This window comes from Anopheles coluzzii, chromosome 2 (genome assembly GCF_943734685.1).
Source record: "Anopheles coluzzii chromosome 2, AcolN3, whole genome shotgun sequence".
In the NCBI taxonomy this organism is placed as follows: domain Eukaryota; kingdom Metazoa; phylum Arthropoda; class Insecta; order Diptera; family Culicidae; genus Anopheles; species Anopheles coluzzii.
The window spans coordinates 70,571,350-70,595,414 of NC_064670.1; the positions used below are offsets into that span (position 1 = coordinate 70,571,350).

At 37.8% G+C, this 24,065-nt stretch overlaps 4 protein-coding genes across 5 annotated transcripts; 1 reads left to right on the top strand and 3 right to left on the bottom strand.

Annotated features, from left to right (window-relative positions):
* Window positions 1–542: 542 nt before the first annotated feature.
* LOC120949839 (TWiK family of potassium channels protein 7) lies at window positions 543–18,451 on the top strand. The gene is made up of 6 exons (XM_040367394.2): window positions 543–1,825; window positions 13,242–13,540; window positions 13,618–13,774; window positions 13,859–13,955; window positions 14,784–14,913; window positions 15,091–18,451. Exons 2-6 carry the CDS (start codon window positions 13,366–13,368, stop codon window positions 15,828–15,830), a joined length of 1,299 nt encoding a protein of 432 aa, XP_040223328.2. The 5' UTR covers window positions 543–1,825; window positions 13,242–13,365; the 3' UTR covers window positions 15,831–18,451.
* A 558-nt stretch (window positions 18,452–19,009) lies between these two features.
* On the bottom strand, window positions 19,010–21,585 carry LOC120950685 (N-acetylglucosamine-6-sulfatase-like). Of its 2 annotated transcripts, none has more exons than XM_040368938.2 (7): window positions 21,387–21,585; window positions 21,265–21,324; window positions 20,855–21,193; window positions 20,594–20,768; window positions 20,316–20,516; window positions 19,826–20,253; window positions 19,010–19,746 (listed from the first exon to the last, which is right to left on the bottom strand). In XM_040368938.2, the coding sequence occupies exons 1-7, from the start codon at window positions 21,516–21,518 to the stop codon at window positions 19,597–19,599; spliced, it is 1,485 nt and encodes a 494-aa protein (XP_040224872.2). In that variant the 5' UTR covers window positions 21,519–21,585; the 3' UTR covers window positions 19,010–19,596. The 2 variants fall into 2 exon arrangements, with proteins under 2 accessions (XP_040224872.2, XP_049461644.1); XM_049605687.1 differs by having other exon boundaries at window positions 20,576–20,768.
* LOC120950687 (uncharacterized) lies at window positions 21,514–21,866 on the bottom strand. Its single transcript, XM_040368940.2, has 2 exons — window positions 21,734–21,866; window positions 21,514–21,664 (listed from the first exon to the last, which is right to left on the bottom strand). The coding sequence occupies exons 1-2, from the start codon at window positions 21,796–21,798 to the stop codon at window positions 21,571–21,573; spliced, it is 159 nt and encodes a 52-aa protein (XP_040224874.2). The 5' UTR covers window positions 21,799–21,866; the 3' UTR covers window positions 21,514–21,570.
* LOC120950686 (iron-sulfur cluster co-chaperone protein HscB) lies at window positions 21,514–23,144 on the bottom strand. The gene is made up of 3 exons (XM_040368939.2): window positions 22,762–23,144; window positions 21,734–22,682; window positions 21,514–21,689 (listed from the first exon to the last, which is right to left on the bottom strand). The coding sequence occupies exons 1-2, from the start codon at window positions 22,933–22,935 to the stop codon at window positions 22,182–22,184; spliced, it is 675 nt and encodes a 224-aa protein (XP_040224873.2). The 5' UTR covers window positions 22,936–23,144; the 3' UTR covers window positions 21,514–21,689; window positions 21,734–22,181.
* Between the last annotated feature and the right edge of the window lie 921 nt (window positions 23,145–24,065).

The following is a 24,065-nucleotide window of genomic DNA, read 5'->3' on the forward strand; positions in this document are numbered from 1 at the left end:
CTACCTAACTGTCAGGGATACTATTTATAAGTTTTTTTAAGGCTTGCCAAATTTGGTTTAAAGTTGGTAGGAAATATCATTAGCATTATAGGTAGGTTATTAATATTAAAAATTAATATTGATATTTAAGTTTCTGATATTAATATTAATATTATTAGTCACAATCAAAAAGAACCCCAAAACAATCCAAAACTGATGCCCCATTGAACTTTCCCAATGATCATCCGTATCATGAAGAACATTCTTACAAGAGTACACAAATAAGGAGCACCTGTAAATGAGCAGCAAATCTGGTAAAGACCAAAAATCCTTCTCTGCTAACAGTTCACTTGCAGAGACATGCGCATTTCGAGTTAGTGCCAGTTTCCATTTGTGTACCCTAGTTTTCTCAATGGAACCTGGCTATTTTCCCTGGGATACGTGGTGTGTGTTTGTGTGAGTATTGAAATATTTGCTCATCTTTAAACATAATCAGCGAGAACGTATCACTGACGTGCTCTCCACTGTTGAGAGGATTTCAAGAAACTCATGTTTGGTGTCTTTAATCTCTTCTATGTGGTAAAATTAGTTATACGCGAGACTCGGGTGTGTGTGAACAACAACGCTGCATTTATCTGCGGAAAATAACATTTGACATGCCTCCAACAAACCAGGTGCACATTGCAGCATCCTGATGCTATGTGCATATGCCACAGTCAGTAGTTTGCATGAATGTGAAATATTACCGTTCGTGATAAAACAGTTGTTAAAAAAATGTTTCTGTCTTTAGCCGCTGAAAAAGGCATCACTAGCCTAGTGATACGCGAATAGTTGTACACTGGTATATTGCATCTCATCTAGTATCATAAGCTATGCATATGTGTTGTGCTTCGTCGGAGTTACTTTCCTATGTGGCAATGTTCCTGTAATCCCGTTTTCTTTTTCTAAGCTCAACAAACTTTACTGTGAGCGCTGTGGTACACTGAGAACCAAAAGAATGCGATGTCTTTTCGACTCCACACTGTACGAAATTTATTTGTGGAAATGGCCGCGTTTGTGCAAAAAATAGAATAGTATGCGGTTTCCATGTATCCGTATTGTATCCTTTGTGGGTGGAAGCTCATGTGACAATTTTCTAGTGGAAATGCCATAATATCTGGTTTACGGTGCTTAAAGGGAACAAATACGTGGATCTAATATGCAAAACAGCAAGAGAAGAGCATCCAATCCAACGAGTAGAAAACTACTATACCTTTTCATCAGACAACTTCTCAATCCCATATGCTGTGAATGAGCGCGTGCATGAGAATATTGAGTAAGGTGTGGCACAAGAACGGATAAGTGGCAGAAGAAATGTGAATGATAGAAAAAGGAAATAATTTGCGTTTTATTACTAGCCTTAGTGCACGATATAAGAAAAATCGATGAAGTTTCAGTGCGGGTGGATAAAGATTGTCTCATAAATAAGATAAAACCAGGGCTACATTTGAGAAGCAGCATAGTGAAGAAAGAAGAATTCCTCTCACAACAAATTCGCTCGCTGATGGTGCTCATTTTTTTACTTTTTTTTATTTTTCTACAAGGGTGAAGTTTCATCTTCTCATTGCCTTCGATCTCCTGGCAAAGTTATATTGTTCAAATCAAAAGCCCAAGCTTCCAAGACCTAAATCAAATTATGATGCTCGTTTTTCTTACTAAAAAAACGGAAAGTATGTGCAGTTTTTGGTCTTTTATTAACGAAATTCGCCTCGACATCACCGAGATAAAATATATTCCAACGAAAGAGTAAAAGAACATCCACACGAGGAAGGATTTACCACAACCATACGGATTAGCAGTAGTGTTGGTATGTTGCATTCTAGCCTTGCATTCCTTCATACAATCATAATTGAGAATAAAAACTAAGCAAAATATTTTAATCGGCAGTCTGTTCCCGAGCCATCCGCTTAATTCGAATGCTATAATCATTCGCCTAAATACATTTAAGAAATAATTATTTCTGGCTTAAATTTGCACTTTTACACACGTAATAATTTGTAAGAAATATGAGGGAGTATAATAAGAAAATAACGATATTTCTGGATACAAAGTGAATTTATTTTTTTATCAAAAACAGCAATTTATTTTGCATTTGACAATTTTTAACCTATTTGAACTGATCTGACACATAAACTGTAAATTTAGAGAGAAAAAAATGCATATCTCCAAACCCGCGTAAGTCGAGAACCGCAGAACTCGGGAATAGACTGAATTGTTATTCCTTGATTCGATTACCAAAAGCATTTATAAATGAACCATCGCTCTTCCAATATCTAATTATGAATTACTCACACTTTTTCTGCCCTGTTGATAAACGGATGATTTTGCGATAGTTTGGTTATATGGGTATTGAGAATTGGCAGCTGAATACTTCATACCCATTGTACATTGCAGTCTTTGTCAGTGCAGGCACTGCATTTTTTATTGTACGCATTTTTACGTATTACGTATACGTATTACGTATTTTTTATTGTATTCAACATCTGTATTCGGATCAAATTGGTCACGTGGCTATCAATTACTAGTTTAGTTTCAGTGACCATATTGCTTTGGTAAAACACACATAAATTCGGTGAGTTCGCAGTCCATAAGGATCTTGAGCCCATGTACGGGCGTTTAGTTAGGAAAGAGCGACGGTCCTTTTTAGGTTTGAGCCCATGACGGGCATGTTTGGTGATACAAGTGCTCAAGCATTAGTATTGGGATAATTCCCAATTTTTCCGGAGTCGATTTGATCCGATTCCGGACAGAATCGGAGTGAGTCCGACTTTCTCGAGCAGAGGGGTGGTGATGGTCAAAGGTGAATACAGATACTCGTTCAGAGTCGTTGACTCTAGCTCGTGAAGCTCGTTCGGAAAATATTTAAAAATAAAGAAATTAAGCAGGAGTGGAGGGGGGGGGGGGGGAGTGTTGTCTTGGAACGATCTGGAGTTGGAATAAGTTCTGCAAAACTGCTAAGCCCAGAGTCTGAGTGGACCCCCGACTCCAGAAGAAACATCTTTCTGTTCCAGTGAATAACAACCACTTGAAGTTAGAAGTCGTAGAACTGATGTTTATTTGTTCTACTGTTAAGACTTATTTTTTCTTATACTAGAAACACTTGATTATCGTGTAGGTAGGTTTTATAACATGTCCACCTTCAGTTCAAATCTCCTTTGAATTTACAGTCAATCCTACTTTTTTAGTAACATCGTAGCCATATCATGGATAATCATAGATAATCAAAATCCTCCGACTAATCTGTTCGAAATACTTTTTTTAAGTCTCACTGGCCTTTACATACATTACATCCACGCGACCGACCAGTGTGCATTATTTGAATAGAAAATATTTTAAACTGCGATGAAAAACAAGTTAATTGCTTTAAGATGAATCGATTTCTACGAGATTTGATTTTTAAATAACAAGTAAATAAGAGGTTTAATATTTTTCATTGCTGCATTATGATTTATGAAAAATAGTCTGAAAGAAGGAAGTTCATAAACACCCCAAAAGCTTTCAATTTTAGTAACATTTTCTATGATTAGAAAGTATAAAATATTAAAAATATTAATAAATGAATAATGTATATGAAATATAATTATTACCTATTCAATATATGTTTCCGGCTATTTTGAATAAACTTTACTTCAGGTGCGAGGGCTCTTTTTTAAATTGAGGTTAATGAAGGTAGTACAGTAGAACGTCGATTATCCGGACAGCTCGGGACCGGACGGTTGCCGGTTAATCGATTTGCACGGATAATGGTCCAAGAAATGTCATTTTCATATAAAAATTATTTTATTACTAGTTTTTTATTAGTTTTATGATTAATCCAACTTGAATAAATCGATTAATCGTTAGTAAAATATTCGGCCTCAGCACAATTTTTCGATCGAAAAAATTCGATCGATCCGGCTGTCAATTTGGTGTCATTTGACACTCATTTCGCCGCCAAGGTGTTCATTTTACTGGTCTTTTTGAAAACTGGTATACCATGACACTCACGAGCAAAATGAACTATGCTACAAAAATTCGATCGTTCCGCTTTGTATGGCGAAAAATCCGCAACTCATTGAGCTGCGGAAATTTTTGAATATCAGAAAAATGCCATAAATTAAGGTTAATGGTTTTGAAAAACGTTATGTAAAAGCAAGTTGGTTATTGTTCTGGTTCTTTTTCAATATTTTGGGTGATAAAAAATCATTTACTAAATATTTAAAAAAATGGTTTGCCTACACTAAGTACTGAACTCGATGGGAATCGACTTCATGCAGGAGTATGAAAGAAATAGTTATACTGTCAGTTTTACGTGAGCGCCTATCGAATTTTTTCGATCGAAAAATGGTGCTGAGGCCGATTATTTTAATCAATAACTATAGGTTTAACAACTGTTCATGAACAAAAATGAATTTCGAAAATACCTTGAGACACCTCAGAGCTGCACAAAAATCTGGTTGCCCACTTGACTATCGCTGCAAATGTTCGCTGTACGTTTGAACAGCTGTCACATTTATGCGCACGGTTAAGCCGCCCGCCGGTTAATCCGCCCCCGGATAATTGACGTTCTACTGTAAATACTTTTATGTATTTCATTATCCTGCTTTATCAATAGCTGGGAAAATAAATAAATAATCATTTTTATAAGTAACCATTTTTTATGTGTAAGATTGTTATAATTATAATATGTGATGTTGTTACAACTCTGATTGCTGTTAAAAATGATAGCCTAATAGTAATAATATAATTTATATATACTCATGAATTATCAATGCGTGTTATCTTTATTAGCAATTGCTGTTCTTTTTATGTTTTGTTCAAAAATTGTTGCTTTTCTTGTAAATCATGTATTATCATGTAAAAATAAGAAATATTAAGACATGGTAATCTATTAATTTGCTCATCCACGGCGGTTAAAACAGGCGTTCAAAAATGTTTCTTGGGTTTGTGATAAACAGGCGTTACGCGTAACGCTAGCGTAACGTAGAGGGCTGAGCCTTACTTTTACCTAAATTTGTAAAGATTCCCTTAACACCCAATCTTCATATACAGTGGCGGCCACCAAAAGTCGGACACTTCATATTTTCACCTATTATCTGAATTTGCGGCACCCTGGGCATTTCCATAGACCGCTAATCGGAAAACTTTCTTCATACGTCTTTGAAGACACTCTTTAGCTATGCACATGCATCTTTTAAAATATTGGAACACCATTCAGAAATGTGATAAAAGGTATGAAATTTATGCGGTCCATCGAAAGTCGGACAGTCTTCATTTCATAGCGCACGCTCTATGGTCTTAATCAGCCAAATACCGTTTCTGCAAAGTTCCTAAAGAAACAGTATAGTAGTTTTTTAGATAATGTTAATTTTTTCATAATTTTGGAGTTACTTACTATCAGGAATGAATGAAATAGTAAAAAAACACTATCTAGCCTGCCATTGAAGACTAAATTGCCACAATGCCGTTGTTCACTATTTAGATAGAATCGTTACTGCTTCAAATTGACCATTTTTGTTCCTGGCCTGGTTACTGAACATGTTTGAACATGTTAATAACAAAAATCGTATAACTTTTTAGCAAGGTAATGAATAAGGCTTAGTGCCATAAGCGCCCATGCATCCCCATAACTTTCTAGATACCCTAACAAGTTCAACGGTTTTGGGCATGAATATCCTTCTAGATTTTAACAGCCTGCGCGACATTTTATGCATCAAAACTATTGTTTTTTGCTTTATTGTTGCATAAATTCTAAATAAAAAATAAGATTTAAGTATTCCTTGACTGTTTGCCTTAAACTTTGAGCAAAATGTCACTTCCTTACTAGCGTTAAGCCTATTGTTATAAATTTGTTACAACCGATAGCTCTGACGCGGTCTTCTACCGTTCTGTTTTGTTGTCTTATTGATTATGTTCACGTAGTCTTAAACTCGATATCTCAAACAGAAATCATTATTGTTTGTATCAATCAACCGCAAAAACGGATGCTTTTGAAGACTTTTCCACATGGTTGTATGCAAATATTTCCTTAACATTCATATGTTTTTCGTCTTTTACTTGTATGAATTAAGGTATGTTCCAGCGCTAGTCGCGGAACGTTTAAACACGAGAGTTGAATTTCGATTAATTATACAAAAAAACATTATTGGTGCAATTTTATCTGTGGCGTGTGAGTCTCCTAGGTTGTTTTTCGCTATATGTTCGACTGGCTACTGACCTTTCACGGCCCCTTTTCTTCTTCTCTCTCTCTCTCTCTCTCTATCTCTATCTCTCTCTCTCTATTCCTCTCTCTATTTTTCATTTCTCTATCTCTCTCTCTCTCTCTCTCTCTCTCTCTCTCTCTCTCTCTCTCTCTCTCTCTCTCTCTCTCTCTCTCTCTCTCTCTCTCTCTCTCTCTCTCGCTATATGGTAGCCTGGCTATCGCTGTCATCCTATCATTAGGCTATCATTCGGTTATCACCGCCTATCAACTTATCGATCCTAACGATCGATCGAGCGTTCTGTCCTCTGCGTTATGTAGAAAAGCTGATAAAATTGTCTTTATAACTCAATTTCTGATACTTCTACAAGATCTAATAACTTTAAAATTATGAAAAAAACAATAATACTCTCTTTAAAATAACTCTGATATTTAAATTGGTTAATCCGGACCGTAGAGCGCATGACCTATGTAATCTAAAACGCAGATGACCACTCAAACTAGTTGATGGACCTCTAACAACTGATATCAAATGATTTAAGAACCATATTGGTCAATATTGGCAAGACGTGATCATTTCACTATGAAATGAAGACTGTCCAACTTTCAGTGCACCGCATAAATTTCATACTTTTTATCACATTTATGAATGGTGTTCCGAGATTTTAAAAGATATCGATCTGATTTTTTGCTTGTACATTGTTAAAGAATGTCATCAGAGACGTGTGAATAAAATCCGTTAAGTGGTCTAGGGAACTGTCCATGGCGCCGCAAAGTCAGGCGGTCCCCGAGATACACGGTTAACCGTAGAGTTGGCAACCAGATTTACACACGTAAGTTGGCAACCGGCAAACCCGAGTATTCCACACGTTTTGACGCAAAAATTAACGATTTTCATAGGTAAACAATGCTTTCTATATTTTAATGCTGTAAGCAAGTAATGCCGACCATATATTCTCTTCTATTTCATTTATTCATTAAGTTTTTTTTCATTTTATTATAAAAATAACGGTCAAATTGAAATTTGGAATCGGTTGAATTTGACTCGAAATTAAGCACAATACGAAAAGATGAAGAAGAGAAACGTCATTCTCCATACAAAATGTATGGAATACCCGGGTATGCTGGTTGCCAACTTACGTGGTAAAGTTTAAAACAAATCAAAATAAAATACTTACAGGCTGTTTAAAATTACAACTTATGCACCAAAAAATCATAAATTAAAAGTTGGGAGGCTAGGAAAAATTTCAGGTCAATAAAAGCAATGAATCCAAAGTTATTGAAGTTTAAAGTTGAAAAAAATACAGTGGAGGGCCGTTTATCCGGGTACCTTTTATCCGGTTATCCGTCTATCCGTGCTGTTGAAAAATGACAGTTCAATACCTAGATGACATTGCGTGCTGAGGAGGATATTTGAAATGGCGGTTACCAGAGCATTTTGTCATAACAAAATACGCTATAATTCATAGCACATTTCAAATATTATCTTCGGAAAAACATGAAGTTTATAAAACTGGCTAGGTTTTACTAAAACATAATATTAATTTCAAAAACAAACCAGGATTTCGTGATAAACTAAATACTTTGACTCATAATCCATGTTATTCGACTATCCGTGCGAGAGCGATTCCCGAAGAGCCCGCATAATCGGCGCTCCACTGTACCCGGGTATCCGGTTGCCAACTTAAAGGTTAATGGAGACCGAAAACGGCCGCAAAAAAATGCGTTTCTCGAATTTCCACGTAAGTCGAATCTCGTGTTTTCCAGCCCAAATATCACGAATATAATTTTCGTGTAATTTTGCTGGTAGAAGGTGGTTTTAGCCACTCAATTAATTATTTGATATGATTCTGACAGTTTTTAACCATTAAAAAATTAAACCACCTTTTTAAAATTCAATCAAAAGGGAAATTATTTTGCATTGGACAATTGATGTGTTAAAGCAATACTATTTTCTCAAAGAACTGTCAAATTTAGAAAAGCACGTATCTCCGAATCCGCGTATAAGAGGTACCGTGTATATCCTCTGCAAGTTCTGACGTTTAACAGACTCGACTATCGTCGCCGGTTACTAACATGTGGTCGATTTGGTTGAAAGTTTCTCGATCCTGGTACGCCCACGTGATCTTGTGGATGTGATCTGCGCCTGTCTGATTGTACGCTGCAGTGAACTGAACCAATCTACTACCATTATCGTTGCTCAGATGGAAATGTGAGGAGGCTGATTGGGAAAAATACAAAATATAAATTACATACACTGTTGACACGTTTCGGCACACGGTACGATATAAACAAACACCTGTCAGCGAGTTGAAGCGAACGGATTAACCGGAGCGCTTCCACCACCAAACGCAGATTGGCGCTAGTATACAATCAGGAGATTAGGCTGTGATAAGAGCGAGATGACTAGCGCTTCATGCTAAGGTCGCAAACCTTAGCGAAAGGGTCAAAGAAGGTCGAGTTTGGCGCAATTAGCAGCAAGCAGTTAGAAATCAAACACGAGAGAGACCGGACAAATTTTTAAGCGTGCGCATTAAGTTCGAATCGCCGTTGTCGAAAATTAACGGAAATAAAATTATTTGTTACTAAAGTAACATGCACATCAACCTTAGATGATCCTCCCTTCCTTACCTGCTTTACAGAGACAATAACAAATGCAGCCTTGACCAGTATCCCTCTTACAAAGGGTGCCGTTGGCAGAGAGTCCGTCCCCTGGTGAAATAAAACAGTTGCCCTTACCATTAAGGTTCGACATAAACCACTGAAGAGTCTCCAAAAGTTTAAAAAAAACATCAATATGTTTACCCCGCTCTTGGCCGATCAATACCGAGAAGCCAATCAGGAATCAAGAGCCGTCACATTTGCAAAAAATCCAGCTTGAAAATTGTTTTTAAATCAACCCTAAGAAAACCACCAAATATTCCAGAAAGTAGAATAATGTGAATTGAAAAAAATAACACTTCAACACTTCACTTCAAATTACATCGAGCGCCCGGGACTTAGGTTAAAACGCGCGCGGCCTCACACTGCGAAGGCTTGAACTGTACTGACGATTTTGTGTGGTAGCTAGAAAGGGAACGCACGAGGAATACTCGCTGCACTAGTGCGAGTGAGACACCGACACCAGCAAGCCGCTGCGAGAAAACCAAACTGAGCGCGCTGGCTGAAAGTGAACGCACACATTCACACATGTGTGATTGTGTGAGTGCGAAAACTGTGTAGAAAGCAAAACACGCTCTCGCCTCCGAGCAATTCCGCGTATTTCCAACCGTCTCCCCCTGCTTCTACATGCCCCTCGCCTGAAAGACGCACACTTTTACATTCTCTTTGCTAGTAGGGAATGCTTCAAAATCTCCCTTACCGGTCCAAAACAGTCCTCCTTAAGATTTACAATAATATTTGGTGTTCCGGGAACATACCGGATGACTGGAAACCCTGTTTTACAATTCCCATTTCAAAACCCAATAAACCGCCACATAAAATATCTAGTTACCGCCCCATTTCTCTACTGAATTGCATTGGCAAAATCATACAGAGAATGGTAAATAGAAGATGCAAGAATTAGAAGACCGTAACCTCCTTAGCACCAATCAACACGCAACACGAGGAGAGAAAGGTACTGAGATATATTTTGCCGAACTTAATGAACTTTTAGAAACCCACTACCCCAAAGACCACCACATTTACTGTGCAATATTAGATTTATCAAAAGCTTTCGACAGAACCTGGCGACATACAATTCTTGAACGGATCAATATGTGGGGTTTTGGAGGACGCATTACAGCGTATCTTTAAATCTTCCTATCAAATCACACTTTTAAAATTTTAATTGCGACGACATCTTCTGATTTTCATGTCCAAGAGAATGGTGTTCCCCAGGGTGCCATTCTCTCTCCCACTCTTTTTCTGATTAGTGTAGAATTCCTCTGCCGCCCATGCCCAGTAACATTTAATGTTTCATGTATGCTGATGATATAGTTCTTGTCTCAGCATCCAACAATGGAACCGAATCACGCACAACTTTACAAGAAGGAGTCAATATAGTTCAGAAATGGTCACGTTGAACCTGTGCAACACAATTTCACACTTCAAATCCAAAATAAGTCACATCTGCAATAGCATACATCATATTCTAAAACCCATTAAATACAATACCTCAGTAATACCAAAGCCTCTCGCTAAACACTACTTCAAATCATCAATAGCTGGCTTGTACCATAACTACTCTACGACATTGAAATAGTCTCCCGGCAACGGGGAAATTTCCAAAAACAAATTGCACCACTTTACCATACTGCCATCCCGCTCTGGTGGATTTCGTTCATCATAACCAACAAGATAGTGGCAGCTGCAGGGCGAATATGTTGAACAAGGGTCTCCAAACTACGTCCCGCGGGCCGCATGAGGCCCTCGGGAGCCTATTATGCGGCCCTTGGCGGCTTTGTTAAAGTTAAAAGAAATAGTTAATTATTGTGACTATTTTTAAAGAAAATGTAATTGTTGCTATTCAGAGACGTAGACCAGGCTTAAATATTAGAAAGCTATATAAATTTTGTATATCATGTTAGTATTTTCCTATAAAGATGAAATTTAAACGTTCGCATTAGTAACAGGCAACGGAAAGATGGCCCTCAACACCATTATATGAGAAGCAATGCGGCCCGCGAACTGAAAAGTTTGGAGACCCCTAAAGTAGAACAACATCAAAACCGATGCCATTATACAAAGGACAAACGCCGATTTCACCACCCTTAGTCACCAAAATCATCCAAATCGGTAGTTGCCCCTGGTACTGCCGCCCACAACAAATAGACTGGACCATCAAAAATCACCTTCGGGCTGGTTGCAATAGACTCATTGCAAACCGTCATTTTGCTGGACTTGTTCAGCAAAAATAACTTAACCACCATCTGATCTACACTGGCGGATCAGTACAAAACGGTTTCACCAGCTATGGAATCTACTCTAGCATCGATAATGGCACCATCCGGCTACGAGACCATACCTCAATCTTCAATGAAGAAGCAATAGCCCTGCTTATTGCAGCCAACGAAGGTCTACGCAGACGCAACGTGATCTTCACAGACAGTGCAAGTGTCCTTCAAGCACTAGAATCTGAAACCACCCGTGACTCGAACATCCAAAAACTCTACAATATACCGAATTCACACCAAGTCACATTCTGCTGGATTCCTGATCACACAGGTATTCAGGGATACGAAATAGCAGACCGACTAGCCAACGCAGGACGTAATAATTCGGCCTGCTACCATAACACTCCTCGCCGTGACTATATTTGCCTTAACAAAACCATCATCGCCAATATCTGGAATGGTTATTGGGTTAACAGCGACTGCTCTTTCCTGAGAACCATCAAGACCACATAACCGATTGAAAGAGGCAAATGAGTACAATTGGCTCAAAGTCTCTATAAAAATAAAGAAAAAAAAATCAAGACCACATCATTGCCATGGAGAGACCATCCATTACACCAAGCCCAGAGAATTCTATCACGACTTCGGATTGGACACACCCACACCAGCCCACCACTATGCAGTTTCTGTGGCGTCGACATCACCGTCCGTCACATCTTAACCGAATCTTAAAATTCTTTCGTATTACAAGCCTTAATAAAAAACTCTAACCAAAACCAAAACCACATTTATAGCAAACAATAAAATCAATTGATAGCTTTAAGTAAACCGAGATTACCCGGTATAAGGTATCTGCAAGCCACAAATGGCTTGCAAAGAAGAATGTTAGAATTTTAAGCCTAGAAATAATTCATCGATTGAAAGAGACGAGTGAGGCCAATTGGTTCAAAGTCTCTATAAATATAAACAAACAAACAAATTATTGGTCCGATTAATATCCGGGGGACGACTCTGTGTCCCGCACACTGTCGTACGTACACTAAGCGCGGGCCACTTAGTGTGTGTCGTGCGCTCGAACAACCGAGTTTGTTGCGAGCAGCCAGTCGAGCAGGGCTCCCGGCAGGGCACGGTTTGCTTTAATGTGTATTGTGCTTGTTCATATTATTATTATTTATTTATATTTATAATAATAATATGAGTTTATATTTATATTTATTATGTGTACTGTTTATATTAGTGTTATAATAAAAGTACCTAAGTGAAAAGCTAAACACAACACTTATGTTAAGGAATTTGCCTAGCATGCGCAAGGTACATAGCATATCGTTAATAGCAGCGGTTTCAACCGAGGGAGAATTCCTCCCAAGGGGCGAATTTCGACTTTGTTGAGGGGGGGATAATTTTCGATCAAAATTTCCCAAAATGCCATTTATCAAAACTAGAATATTTATATATTCAAAAGTAAGAATCAAAAACGGATTATTCATCCAAAAATTTACTGTATTTGAACATTGTAGAAGTTTGTTGAAACTCAAATTTTAGGTGCAAACACTCCCTAGTAAAGCTGAAATAAGCCTATAAAGTTACAAAATGATTTACAGATATATGTTATAAGCTAAAGAAAATATGCTTAGAGTTTCGGGTCCCGATCAGCTATTCGTTGTATAATTTCATTTCATTTCATTTACAGTCTGTTCCCGAGTCACGCGGTTCTCGACTTACGCGGATTTGGAATACGCGGTTTTCGAAATTTGACAGATCAAACGTCAAATCGATATACAGGCGTCCGCCGAGTTAGGCCCGTGTCTGTGCTCCATCGGATGCGATTTTATCGGAAGGCCTGTCAAAATTTTATATGTGATTGGACAGATAACGTCGAACGTGCGATTTCGTCGTACGACGGAACCAAATTTTTTTTGATTTCGTCGGACGCCGCATCCGATTTTATCTGTCAAACTAAATGTATGGTGTTTTGTAGGAACAATTTCAACTTAATTTTTCATAATCGTTATATTATTAAAATCATTTTCTGTTAAAAAGTTAAATAATTAAATTATTAGTTAAATTAGTTCTGTTTTCTGATTTCAAAAATTCTTTAACCTTTTTGATTCATAAAATAAATACAATCCTCCAAATTGCGATGAATGATTAAATTTTTTCTTACATTTCAGGACACGTCCAGAAACTGAGCAAAAGCAAAGCAACTGCCGATAAGCTACGCTTTTAAATGCGTACAAACACTCAAGTTTGAGGATCAAAACATTTTTAAACTCAATAAATCAATATTTTCCAATTATGAACACTAAACCACCGCTTCAAGTTTCGAATTTTATTGGCGGTGGTAGCACATCGCGACCACAAAGTCCGTCGCTTTGTTTTTCTACCACATCATCCAAGATAGATAAAAATGAATCGGTATCTCTCTGCGGATGTCAGCAAGCCCCGAAATCTCAATGCGCTTCCGCGCTAGGTATTGTATTCGCATGACCAAGGTGAGGCAATATCTCGAATATAATTGGTTTGTCGTTTTCTTGCTTTTTTTTACAGGTGTTTTCGTGCTGGTTTTAGCGTACACTGCGCTTGGATCTGTACTTTTCGTCACACTTGAAGGAGATGGGGAAGATGGCGATATTATTGAGACTTCTGTTGCTGCATCCAAACCATATCCTAGACACGAGTTAGTTAGTGCAGAAATGCGCCTTAAGTAAGTAGGGAATGTCCATACCACTACAAATATTGCCAGCTCCGCAAAAAAATGCTCCAATATTCGGTTATTTTTACCCTGCAGAACTGTGGATCGGTTATGGTCGATTACTGAGGATTTAAACATACTTTATAAAGAAAATTGGACTCGTTTGGCTGCCCAGGAAGTCTTACATTTTCAGGTAACATTAATATAAATATAAACAATAATTCAACATGCTGAAACATTTGCCTCGTGCTAACTGTAGCGTGCCTGCCGGCTGCCCGACCGGCTGCTCACAATACACTCTCGTCCTGAGTGCACGACACATACTAAGCGGCCCGACTAGTGGTGGCGCAACTGCCACGACAAGCATATCAGTCGTTACAGCTGTCCACAATTTGTTTGATCTATAATATATATACGTAGTTGACCGCTAACTGAGTGGGAAACAAGCTCCAGTTAATGAACGACGGCCGCTAACTGGAGTAACGTTTCTATGGATTGATTGCTTCCATTCGTGTTGACTTGAATGAACATACCAAACATTTTCTTTTTTTCATTAATGTTGATAAAAGTATAGTAATTCGTGTGATGTCGTAAATTAAAAGAATTAATTTAATTAATAGATGGCAATTAATTAATCAAACGTAGGCCATAAATTTGTGTGAAAAATGCACATTTGCGACAAATTTCTCTTCTTGAGATTCCGGATATTTTGATGTTTTTTTTCATGTTTTAGTTTTCTTTCTGAGAATCACTCCAGTCAGCGAACTTTAAGTCAGCGATTTAAAAAGCACTCCAGTTAAAAATATGTTCCCATAAAAAGGGAAAAAAGCTAAATAATGAAATATCGACACCTTTCACATGCATAAAAATTCACGTAGTACATCCACGAAATTGTTTTATTTTGAAAAGACTTCAATTTTGACGTAGTTCTGTTGTTTTGGACGCTTTAACATTCAATAAAATGATGTAACTGATTGAATAAGATTCGTTTTCAATACTTTGATCCAATTTCCATTTTTAGGATACAATAATACGTGCGGTACGAGCATCTCGTACCCAGCAGGTGACCAATGTACAGCAAAATACACGACCTTACAAATGGACTTTCGCTTCCGCTTTCCTTTACTCGTTAACATTGATAACCACAATAGGTACGTATATTTGTATGTATTTTGATGCACATTATCTGTCCTTTGGTTTGGTCTGCTAATTATAAAGATTTCCGTAGCAGATGAAGTGCACAGATCGAAACCAGCGGTTCGAGTAGAGTTTTGCATTCATCATAACTCTTCTCTTAATACTCCTTTTATTATTATTTTTTCTTACAGGTTTTAGCGGAATTTCTCCACGAACTCAATGGGGACGTGTAGCGGCATTGATCTATGCACTTTTTGGTATACCCATCATACTACTATACCTTTCAGCCATTGGGGAAGGCTTATCGAGCGGTATGCGATGTCTCTTTCGTCGGCTACGACCCAACCGTTCTCCTTCTGGGAGTACCAACAATAGCAACAGCAGCAATTCAAGCATTGGCAGTGTCAGCGTTCCCATGAGCAGCAAAGCAACCGTAGCCGAGCTGCAGAAACGGTCGCAACAACAGAGCTACCATCAATCCTGGAACCACGGTGGCACTACCATTCATGATCCCTGCGCATACGCCCTCAACGCTCACGGTTTGCGTGGGGGGATGGCTACAAACAGTAAAATGCACTCCCAGTCCGTTGTACCAATATCGATCTGCATTATGATATTGATTTGTTATATTACCCTCGGGGCGGTACTGTTTCATAAACTGCAGCCTTGGGGAGTTTTAGAGAGTCTTTACTTTTGTTTCACCTCCCTTGGTACTATCGGATTTGGCGATCTCATGCCAAAAGGCACTGTTGCACAATACGCAGCATCAGCATACATCATTATTGGCATGGCTGTCGTGGCGATGTGCTTCAGTCTCATTCAAACGGAGCTCATTATTTGGTTGAAGAAGTTTACTATCCCCGAATCACTTCCTACATCCACGGAGGATGTTGCTCTCGTCTCAGTAGCTATGACACCGATAAAATCTTGACAACGACCAAATGATCTCATTCCCAACGAATACAACTCTCTTCCGCGCCGTTCTAGCGCATTTCATCGCAACACTCCGGCACGACGCTCTGCTGGTATTATGGAGAATCACATGGAATATTTCGTACCACGAAGCGTAAGTGAATTCAATCTGTCGGGTGTAGGTGATCTAGCGCTTCCTCCAGCTAAACGCAACCTCTCTACGCAACACGCAGCTAGCTCTACCATGCTAGCCGCACCAAAGCCACGAGAGAAAATGGTAACGTTTGAGGACGAATCAAAATTTTTGCATGGCTTGCCTACCACACCGAGAAAGCCGACCCTGACCAACGATGTGTTTATGTGACGTGACGGGTCCGGTAATGGTGAGACGCCTCCGTCGAACCAGTATCCTAATGATGTGATTAAGGTTTGATATTGCTAGAAAACCAAGATCGCTTTGCCTGCTTTTAATTTATTTAATTCATAATTACCAAAAGCTTGTTTTCGCAACTCCAATGGCGAACGCAATCAGATCGATAAAACGGCAAGTGAATGTATATCACGTGTGAATAGAGACATAATGAAAGTTTTAATAATCCAAATCATCCAAATGATGTTTGATATGCTTCATATTCTTTTTTCCTTGCAAAATAAGGCTACAGAAGTTTGCGAATTTATCCAAAAGACCAACCATTCCGATAACATCTCATGCGCTACATTAAGAATGAACGGGTCTACAATATTAGGTTCATTGAGGAGGTAAAAATCGTGCCAAATATTACGTGCAAAGTAGGTAGTAAATAAGTGAGTGAGACTAAACAAGCATTCCTTGAATAGTGACATTCATTGAATATGAAGTGAACGAAAATCTGTACTGCACTATCATAACTAATTGAACCCCGTTAATAACGTCGATCAACACTGTACATATTTTGTTGTAAAATTGTGAGGCCAATAAAAACCAAATTTACATAGATAAATATGCTGGTGCTCTAATTGTCGAAACATGAAGAAATACTTAGACGCTATAATGCTTTGTCTCGTAGTATAGTCGTCAACTCGTACGACTTAACAACATGCTCGTCAATCCCCAAATGGACCGTGACTATCCTGCTATGGTGGAAAATCAATTAGTCACTGAAAGCCCATTAATGTTAATTGGTTAATTGGCCCATTAAGAAGCCCACAAATGGTACAGGCAGGCCTTGACCGACAACGGTTGTTGAGCCAAAGAAGAAGATGATAATGCCTATTAACATACATTTTCTTTGCTCTTATCCTGCAACACTGACACTGGGGGCTTGCTGAAAATTCAACCATCCAACCAAAGTTCAACCGTTGAGATTATCAGTATGTTATTTTACTTCAATCATCAAGTTTACAGCTATTGTATGTTTTCCTCTATGTCGAAATATGACTGAAGTATCCTGCAATACCTGCGTCTGCACCCATATGCTTTTACTGTTAATCCGTTTGAAACCTGCTGAACTGGGTTTTTTTTTCTCAAAAATTAGTGTACAGGCGGTCCCCGAGATACACGGTACCTCTTATACGCGGATTCGGAGATACGCAGTTTTCTAAATTTGACAATTCTTTGAGCAAATTGTACTGATTTGACACATCAATTGCAAATTGCCAAATACATAATTTCCGTTTTGATCGAATGTTAAAAACTATTTCAAAAGGTTTAAAACAGTTATATTCAGTCAGAATCATATCAAATAATTCATAAAGTGACTAAAACCGCCCCCTACTTGCAAAATTACACGAAAATTTGTGATATTTTAGCTGGAAATCACGAGATTCGACTTACGCGGAAATTCGAGATATGCGGTATTTTGCGGCCATTTTCGGTCCCCATTAACCGTGTATCTCGGGGACCGCCTGTATAATATAGTTACAGTGAAGCGCCATTTATCCGGGTACCTTTTATCCGACTATCCATTTATCCGTGCTGTTGAGAAATGACAGTTCAATACAAAGATGACTTAAGTCATAATTAAGCAAATTTGCTTTGTGAGGAGAATATTTGAAAAAAAAAGGTTATCAGAGCACATTGTCATAACAAAAAACACTATAATTCATTGCAAATTTCAAATATTCTCTTTGGAAAAACATAAAGTTAATAAAAAAAATTGCTAGTTTGTATCAAAACATAAGATAAATTTCAAACGAAAATCAAGAATATGTGCTTAAATATATTCTTTGACTCATTATCCGTGTTATTCGCATATCCGGCCGAGGTCAAGTCCTGATGAGCCCGGACAAACGGCGCTCCACTGTATATTCTTTGATTCCATGCTAATTTTTTACTAGCTCTCCGAAATCTCCCATGGTAGACTAAAGTCTTTCCCCGAGTTACGCGAATAATGCGTTCCGGAGACATCCGGTAACTCGGAATTTAGCGTATGTCGAATATCACGTTTTCCAGCCAAACTATGCTTGATTTATAATGATTTTGGATTGAATTTAGTTCATTTATGTAATTTATCACGTATTTGATGCAATTGGTCTACACCAGCTGTGTCAAACTCATTTCACCAGAGGGCCGCAAGTACAGATTTTCAGTGATTCGCGGGCCGCAAAGTTGAGAATAAAAAATATACCTCAATATTTATATAAAATACTGTAAAATCATTATTGTTAAACAAATTGACTTTTTATACTCCTCGCTTCAAATCTGGAATCGTTTCTGGAAATATTTGCCTGCAATTTTTTGACAGTTCAAGAGAAAAATTGTAATAAATCGTGTTTAAACATGAGTTTTCGCTAATTTCCAAGTCCCAAATGTTCTGGTGGTATATTCATTTCTTATAACAAGAACCCGTTGTTTATGAATAATTTTGTTAAATTACGATAATTTTATCCGACGCAGATTCGTGGTCTCGGTTGTTCTGTACGTACGTGTAGAATAAGTTTGTTAGACGATATGGGAACATTAATGTTAATTTAGAAAAATATAGCGACACAATGATTGTTCTTCTCTGGAAAATTGAATACACTTCGACAAATAGTAAGAAGAGATTTTTGGTTTGCAGTTCTTACAGCACTTCTCAAAATATTCTCGCGGGCCGCATTCATTGTCCACGTGGGCCGCATGCGGCCCGCGGGCCGCCAGTTTGACATACCTGGTCTACACAAATCGGTTACTTCTTTTTTTAATTGATTTAAAACTGTTGACAAAAAAATGCAAATTGATTGCACAAAATTGATTATTTTAGGTTTATTTTTGTTTGCCATACACATCACATTTAATTGCTATACAGTGGAGCGCCGTTTATCCGGGCTTCTCGGGACTTAACCTCGCCCGGATAAGCGAAAAACACGGATAATGAGTCAAATGATATGTTTTATCACCAATTCTTGATTAGGTTTTGGAAAATTTTCTTAGTTTTTGATAAAATAACCCAGTTTTTATTAACATCATGTTTTTCCAATGAGAATATGTAAAATTTTCAATGAATTATAGTATTTTTTGTTATGCCAATGTGCTCCTATAACCGCTTTTTAAAATATCCTCCTCATAACGCAATGTCACTTTTGTATTGAACTGTCATTTCTCAACAGCACGGATAAACGGAAAGCCGGATAAAAGGTACCCGGGTAAACGGCACTCCACTGTATATTGTTTTGATTGTCCAAACTAACCAACCGAGGCTATTTGGAGATTTTAAGAAAAAGAAAACATTTATGCGCTGATATGTGCCGACTATTTATGGTCGCGGTCAGTTGACTGCAATATTTAATAATAGTTCCTAGGCAACATTCGATTGCAGGAGAGTAAATCAGTAAATAATATGACATGTATGACCCACACAGGCAGTGAGATTCTGTATTGCTAGGCTGTACTTTGCTCTAATTGAGGGAAGTATTTCGAAGCCGATGTTCTTCATTTGATACAGGTCATTGGCAATATCATAAGCTTCAACGAAATTCTGAAAGAACAAAATTAAATGATGTTCAATTGTGTTAATATTCACATCAATGGAAAAGATACGCGTTATGCAATATTACCTGATTATCCTTGAATTCGCAGTAAATGAAATTCAAATCAGTAGCCAGATGACGAACGCAATTGTAAGTATTATTCCAGGCGTCTTGGCAATGGCACGCAGCATCAACAGTACACAACTGTAGTCTGTCTTGCGCTGCCCATGGGCATTCGGGGTTATACGTTTCCAAGGATCCTTCTCCCCAGTATTCTACCAGTAGTTGTCTTTCAATTAACACATCTGCATCACTGTGCAGTGGCAATGGTTGGCCATCTAAGAAGGAAGGCAGTTCTAGATTGGCAAGCTGCAGGATCGTGGGCACGATGTCTAGCAATGCAACGGCTGACTCTTGGACTGCTTTCGGTTTGATTGTAGGTCCTCTTACGAATAAAGGTACCCTAATATCCGTCTCATAGGGTTGCCGTTTATCATAGGCTTGGGAGAATTGCCCTGCAATATTAATATTTATAATACTAAAATTCATTCGCAATCGATCACAAGAAAAACTATACCTAAATGAAAACCATTGTCGGAGGTGTAAAATATAAATGTTTTTTCCAATAATTTCTTTTCACGTAAAATGTTCACAATGTTCTCCACCATATTATCAACTGCCATCAGTGTTTGCCATCTCTTACGGTGAATCGTGTCCATCTCATCCAGGAACTTTAATGGCAATGTGGAAGGTTCCATAGTTAATAGCCAATGTTTTTCTAATTCAAGAGAGGGTAAAATAAACGAATGAGAATTTTTAATACGAACTTTCGAGTACCTGAACCATCGACATTACGTAATGGACTGGAAGATATGTTGAAATTCGGCGTTTGTATTGCTTTGACATTGGGGAAAAGATCTTTGTGCCTGTCTGCAGGTGTGAATGGGGCATGTGGAGCAGGAGGTGTTACCATCGCAAAAAAATGCCGATCTGCTCTTAAGTTCTTCAGGAAGTTTACCGTTTTAGTATCCTACAATTAAAATGTATTAGTTTAGAGAAAATTAGTATCATTACCGAGATGAGTGTACGTATTAACACTCCTATAATACCCCTTACCAAGTAATCAGTAAAATATTCATTGGTATAAGTGGCCACTTTACCATTTTCAGTGACGGTAAAGTTGTAGTATCGCGAATTCCCATGTAAACCAAACCACTGAGACCATCCCGGTGGAATACTTGCTGAAAAATACTCGTTTAAATACTTCCCAGCGAAAAATGTGTCATATCCAGCATGAGATAACCAAACGGGGAGAGTCGCCGGTTCAATCGTTTCACGCCAAACACGTCCATAACAGCCGCCGGAACGAGAGTTGTTCTTTGTTTGGTGGTTGTGAGCATATTTTCCCGTCAGAATTGAACTTCGTGACGGGCAACAAATCGGAGATGTTGTAAACTGCAATAAACGCATAGAAAGTACAGTGCATCTCATACCCACACCACAGTAAGGAAAAGGCTGTTGCTTACTGCATTGACAAAGGTCATTCCTTCATTTGCGATGTGTTCAAGAGTTTTGGCCATTGGGGTCTGAAAATTAAACGCTCACATTGCTTTTATTCATCCTTTAGATTGTAACCGAAGATACCTACCATGCCATTCAGCATGATGTCTTGGTCATCAGTAACTATAACTAAGAAGTTGTATCCTGAATCGCTATTTACATCGGCACTTATCGAACCAAAACAGACAACAACCAATGAACAGTACGCGAATGTATACATTTTAAAACGCGGATTTATTCGTTTGTTACATTAATTAGGGGGTTGACACTATTCAATGAGCCACCGATGGCATCAATTCCAAACCAACACATTCCTGTGCAAACCGCACACCCACGATGAACAGTGATGCACTTTTAACCAGAGCCCTGTGAAGTAAAAAATGATAATAGACTAATGTTAAAGAGTGTCAAATGCACACTTGCATAAATGCTTACCATTTGTATTCATCGTTATATATGTTTTTGAAGAATCCAACGAATCCTGAAGATGTCTGCACCATTTTTGTATTCCTCACACGGTTCTTTTGCTTTCGTAAACTTACAGAATAATTAGATACGTTTTCTCTGTAAATTTCCTGTAAGCGCGTGGTGATTGCTGCGATTATTTTCGATGTTTTCCCCACTGGAATAACTGAAGCTGTCAAAAAGCATCAAAATATTGCTGCATGGGTAATTCCAATTGAACGTCATTTTTGCTGCATGGACTATTCTATAAGCGAATGAAATAGCGCCGCAGAATTTACATAACAGAATATTACAAATTTTTCAGAGCAACAGAAAACCCATAAATTGCAACAAATATTAAAGTGGTTTATTCCATCCAACACACAATTGAGCATGACGTGTATCGTAGTTACACGTTGCATATTATAGTAGATGTTTACTACTTTAGATTAAGATGTAAAAGCTTTTCTTTTACGGTCCTTTCAATGTTGTTCATATATTTTAAACGTATGATAGCTTCCTTAGCGCCATCCAAATCATTGGCTTTAAAGTGTTGGACTAGCTTTAAATTCAGATGTTCAATATTTACAGATACATTTGAAGCTATATTTTTTAGTTCATCGGCAGTTTCTGCATCCTCCACTGATTCATTTAAATCCATCATTGCTAAGAGAAATTCTTTATCAAGTGATGTATTGTCTTCAGATATAGTTACTCCATTAAGCGTTAGTAAATATTTGCCCCTCTCAATGGACTTGGAAAGTGTTTTGTACGCTTTGTTAACTAAAGAGCTCCATTCTAATGCGATTGCCTTTTCATGCTCTGATTTCTGAGCAAACTTGTCTGGATGTATCATACTTTGGATATGGCGATAGTTCTGTACGAGTTTCAAAGTGTCTATGTTGAAATCTTTCTTCAGTTTCAATAGTTCGAAGTAGTCCTAAAATTGTGCATAAATCAGATTAATAATAAATCCACACTATTTGGTTCATCAGGATTGTCTTTAAAAAGTTAGTTACTTCTTTTTCAGCCGACTCGCGTAACACACCGCACGAAGCACAAAAAAACGTATTGTTAATATCTGAACTGCTACATTTCCAGCATTGTTTTCCGGCAGCAGACTGGGATCTGCAACGAAGGTTTGTCAAGTGCAACCATTTTTCCGTTCCACGTTTTAAATGAGTCCGCAACATCGTAGCTTCCTAAAGTACTGAAGCACAGCTTAAATATGAGAATGTAGAAGCTGTCCTTGGAGTAATTTTGAATCATACAAAAGTAAAACTATTCTGCTCAGATGTACGTTCACACAACGTAAATAAACAAATCTGTATTCACAAATTAGTTCGAAGTCCAGTCATGACATTTCCCTACACTAATACAAACATCGGTTAGGGCAGCGCTCTGGCAGCAATCAAGCAAGAAATCAGACTTGATATATAACATTACCAAGGTGGATTAAAAATATCAGGTGGTGGAATCTAGAGCATTTTGACAATTCGTCCCTTGACGTAAGGTCCCCAAGATTCAAACTTTGTTAAGATTTATTTAATTTGTTCATATAATTTATCTGCCCTATTTTTTCTATTAAATATTCTTTTAAAATATATTTTAGGCTTTGAGAGTTCATATTAAACATTAAAACATAGATTTAAGTGTAGATTTAAGATTTATTTCATGTTATTCCGTGAATTTATTCTATAATTCTTTGTGTTTTCAAGATTTTTGAGGATAAAAACTAAGAAGTCATTTAGTTTTTCAATTTTAACATTTATTCCTCCTTATTTACGAGCCGCATGTATGATTTATGTGCGATAAGAATTCTTACTCACATGATTTTACACTTCATGCCTAAACAAATCATCAAATCTTTTGTTAATATACAGTGGAGTGCCGTTTATCCGGGTATCTTTTATCCGGCTTTCCGTTTATCCGTGCTGTTGAGAAATGACAGTTCAATACAAAAGTGACATTGGGTTATGAGGAGGATATTTGAAATAGCGGTTATAGGAGCACATTGTCATAACAAAAAACACTATAATTCATAGCAAAGTTTAAAAATTCTCTTTCGAAAAACATGAAGTTAATAAAAACTGGGTTGTTTTTATCAAAAAATAAGAAAAATTTCAAAAAAAAATAACCAGGAATTGGTGATAAAATATATCATTTGACTCATTATCCGTGTTATTCGCTTATCCGGGCGAAGCTAACCCATATAACCAAATCGGTCTTAACCCACTGTAAAGCCACTTCAAACCCACGTGGGTTTGTGGTGGTCGATTCAGTCGTTAACCCACCAAATTTTAGAACAATCGGAGCTGTCAGT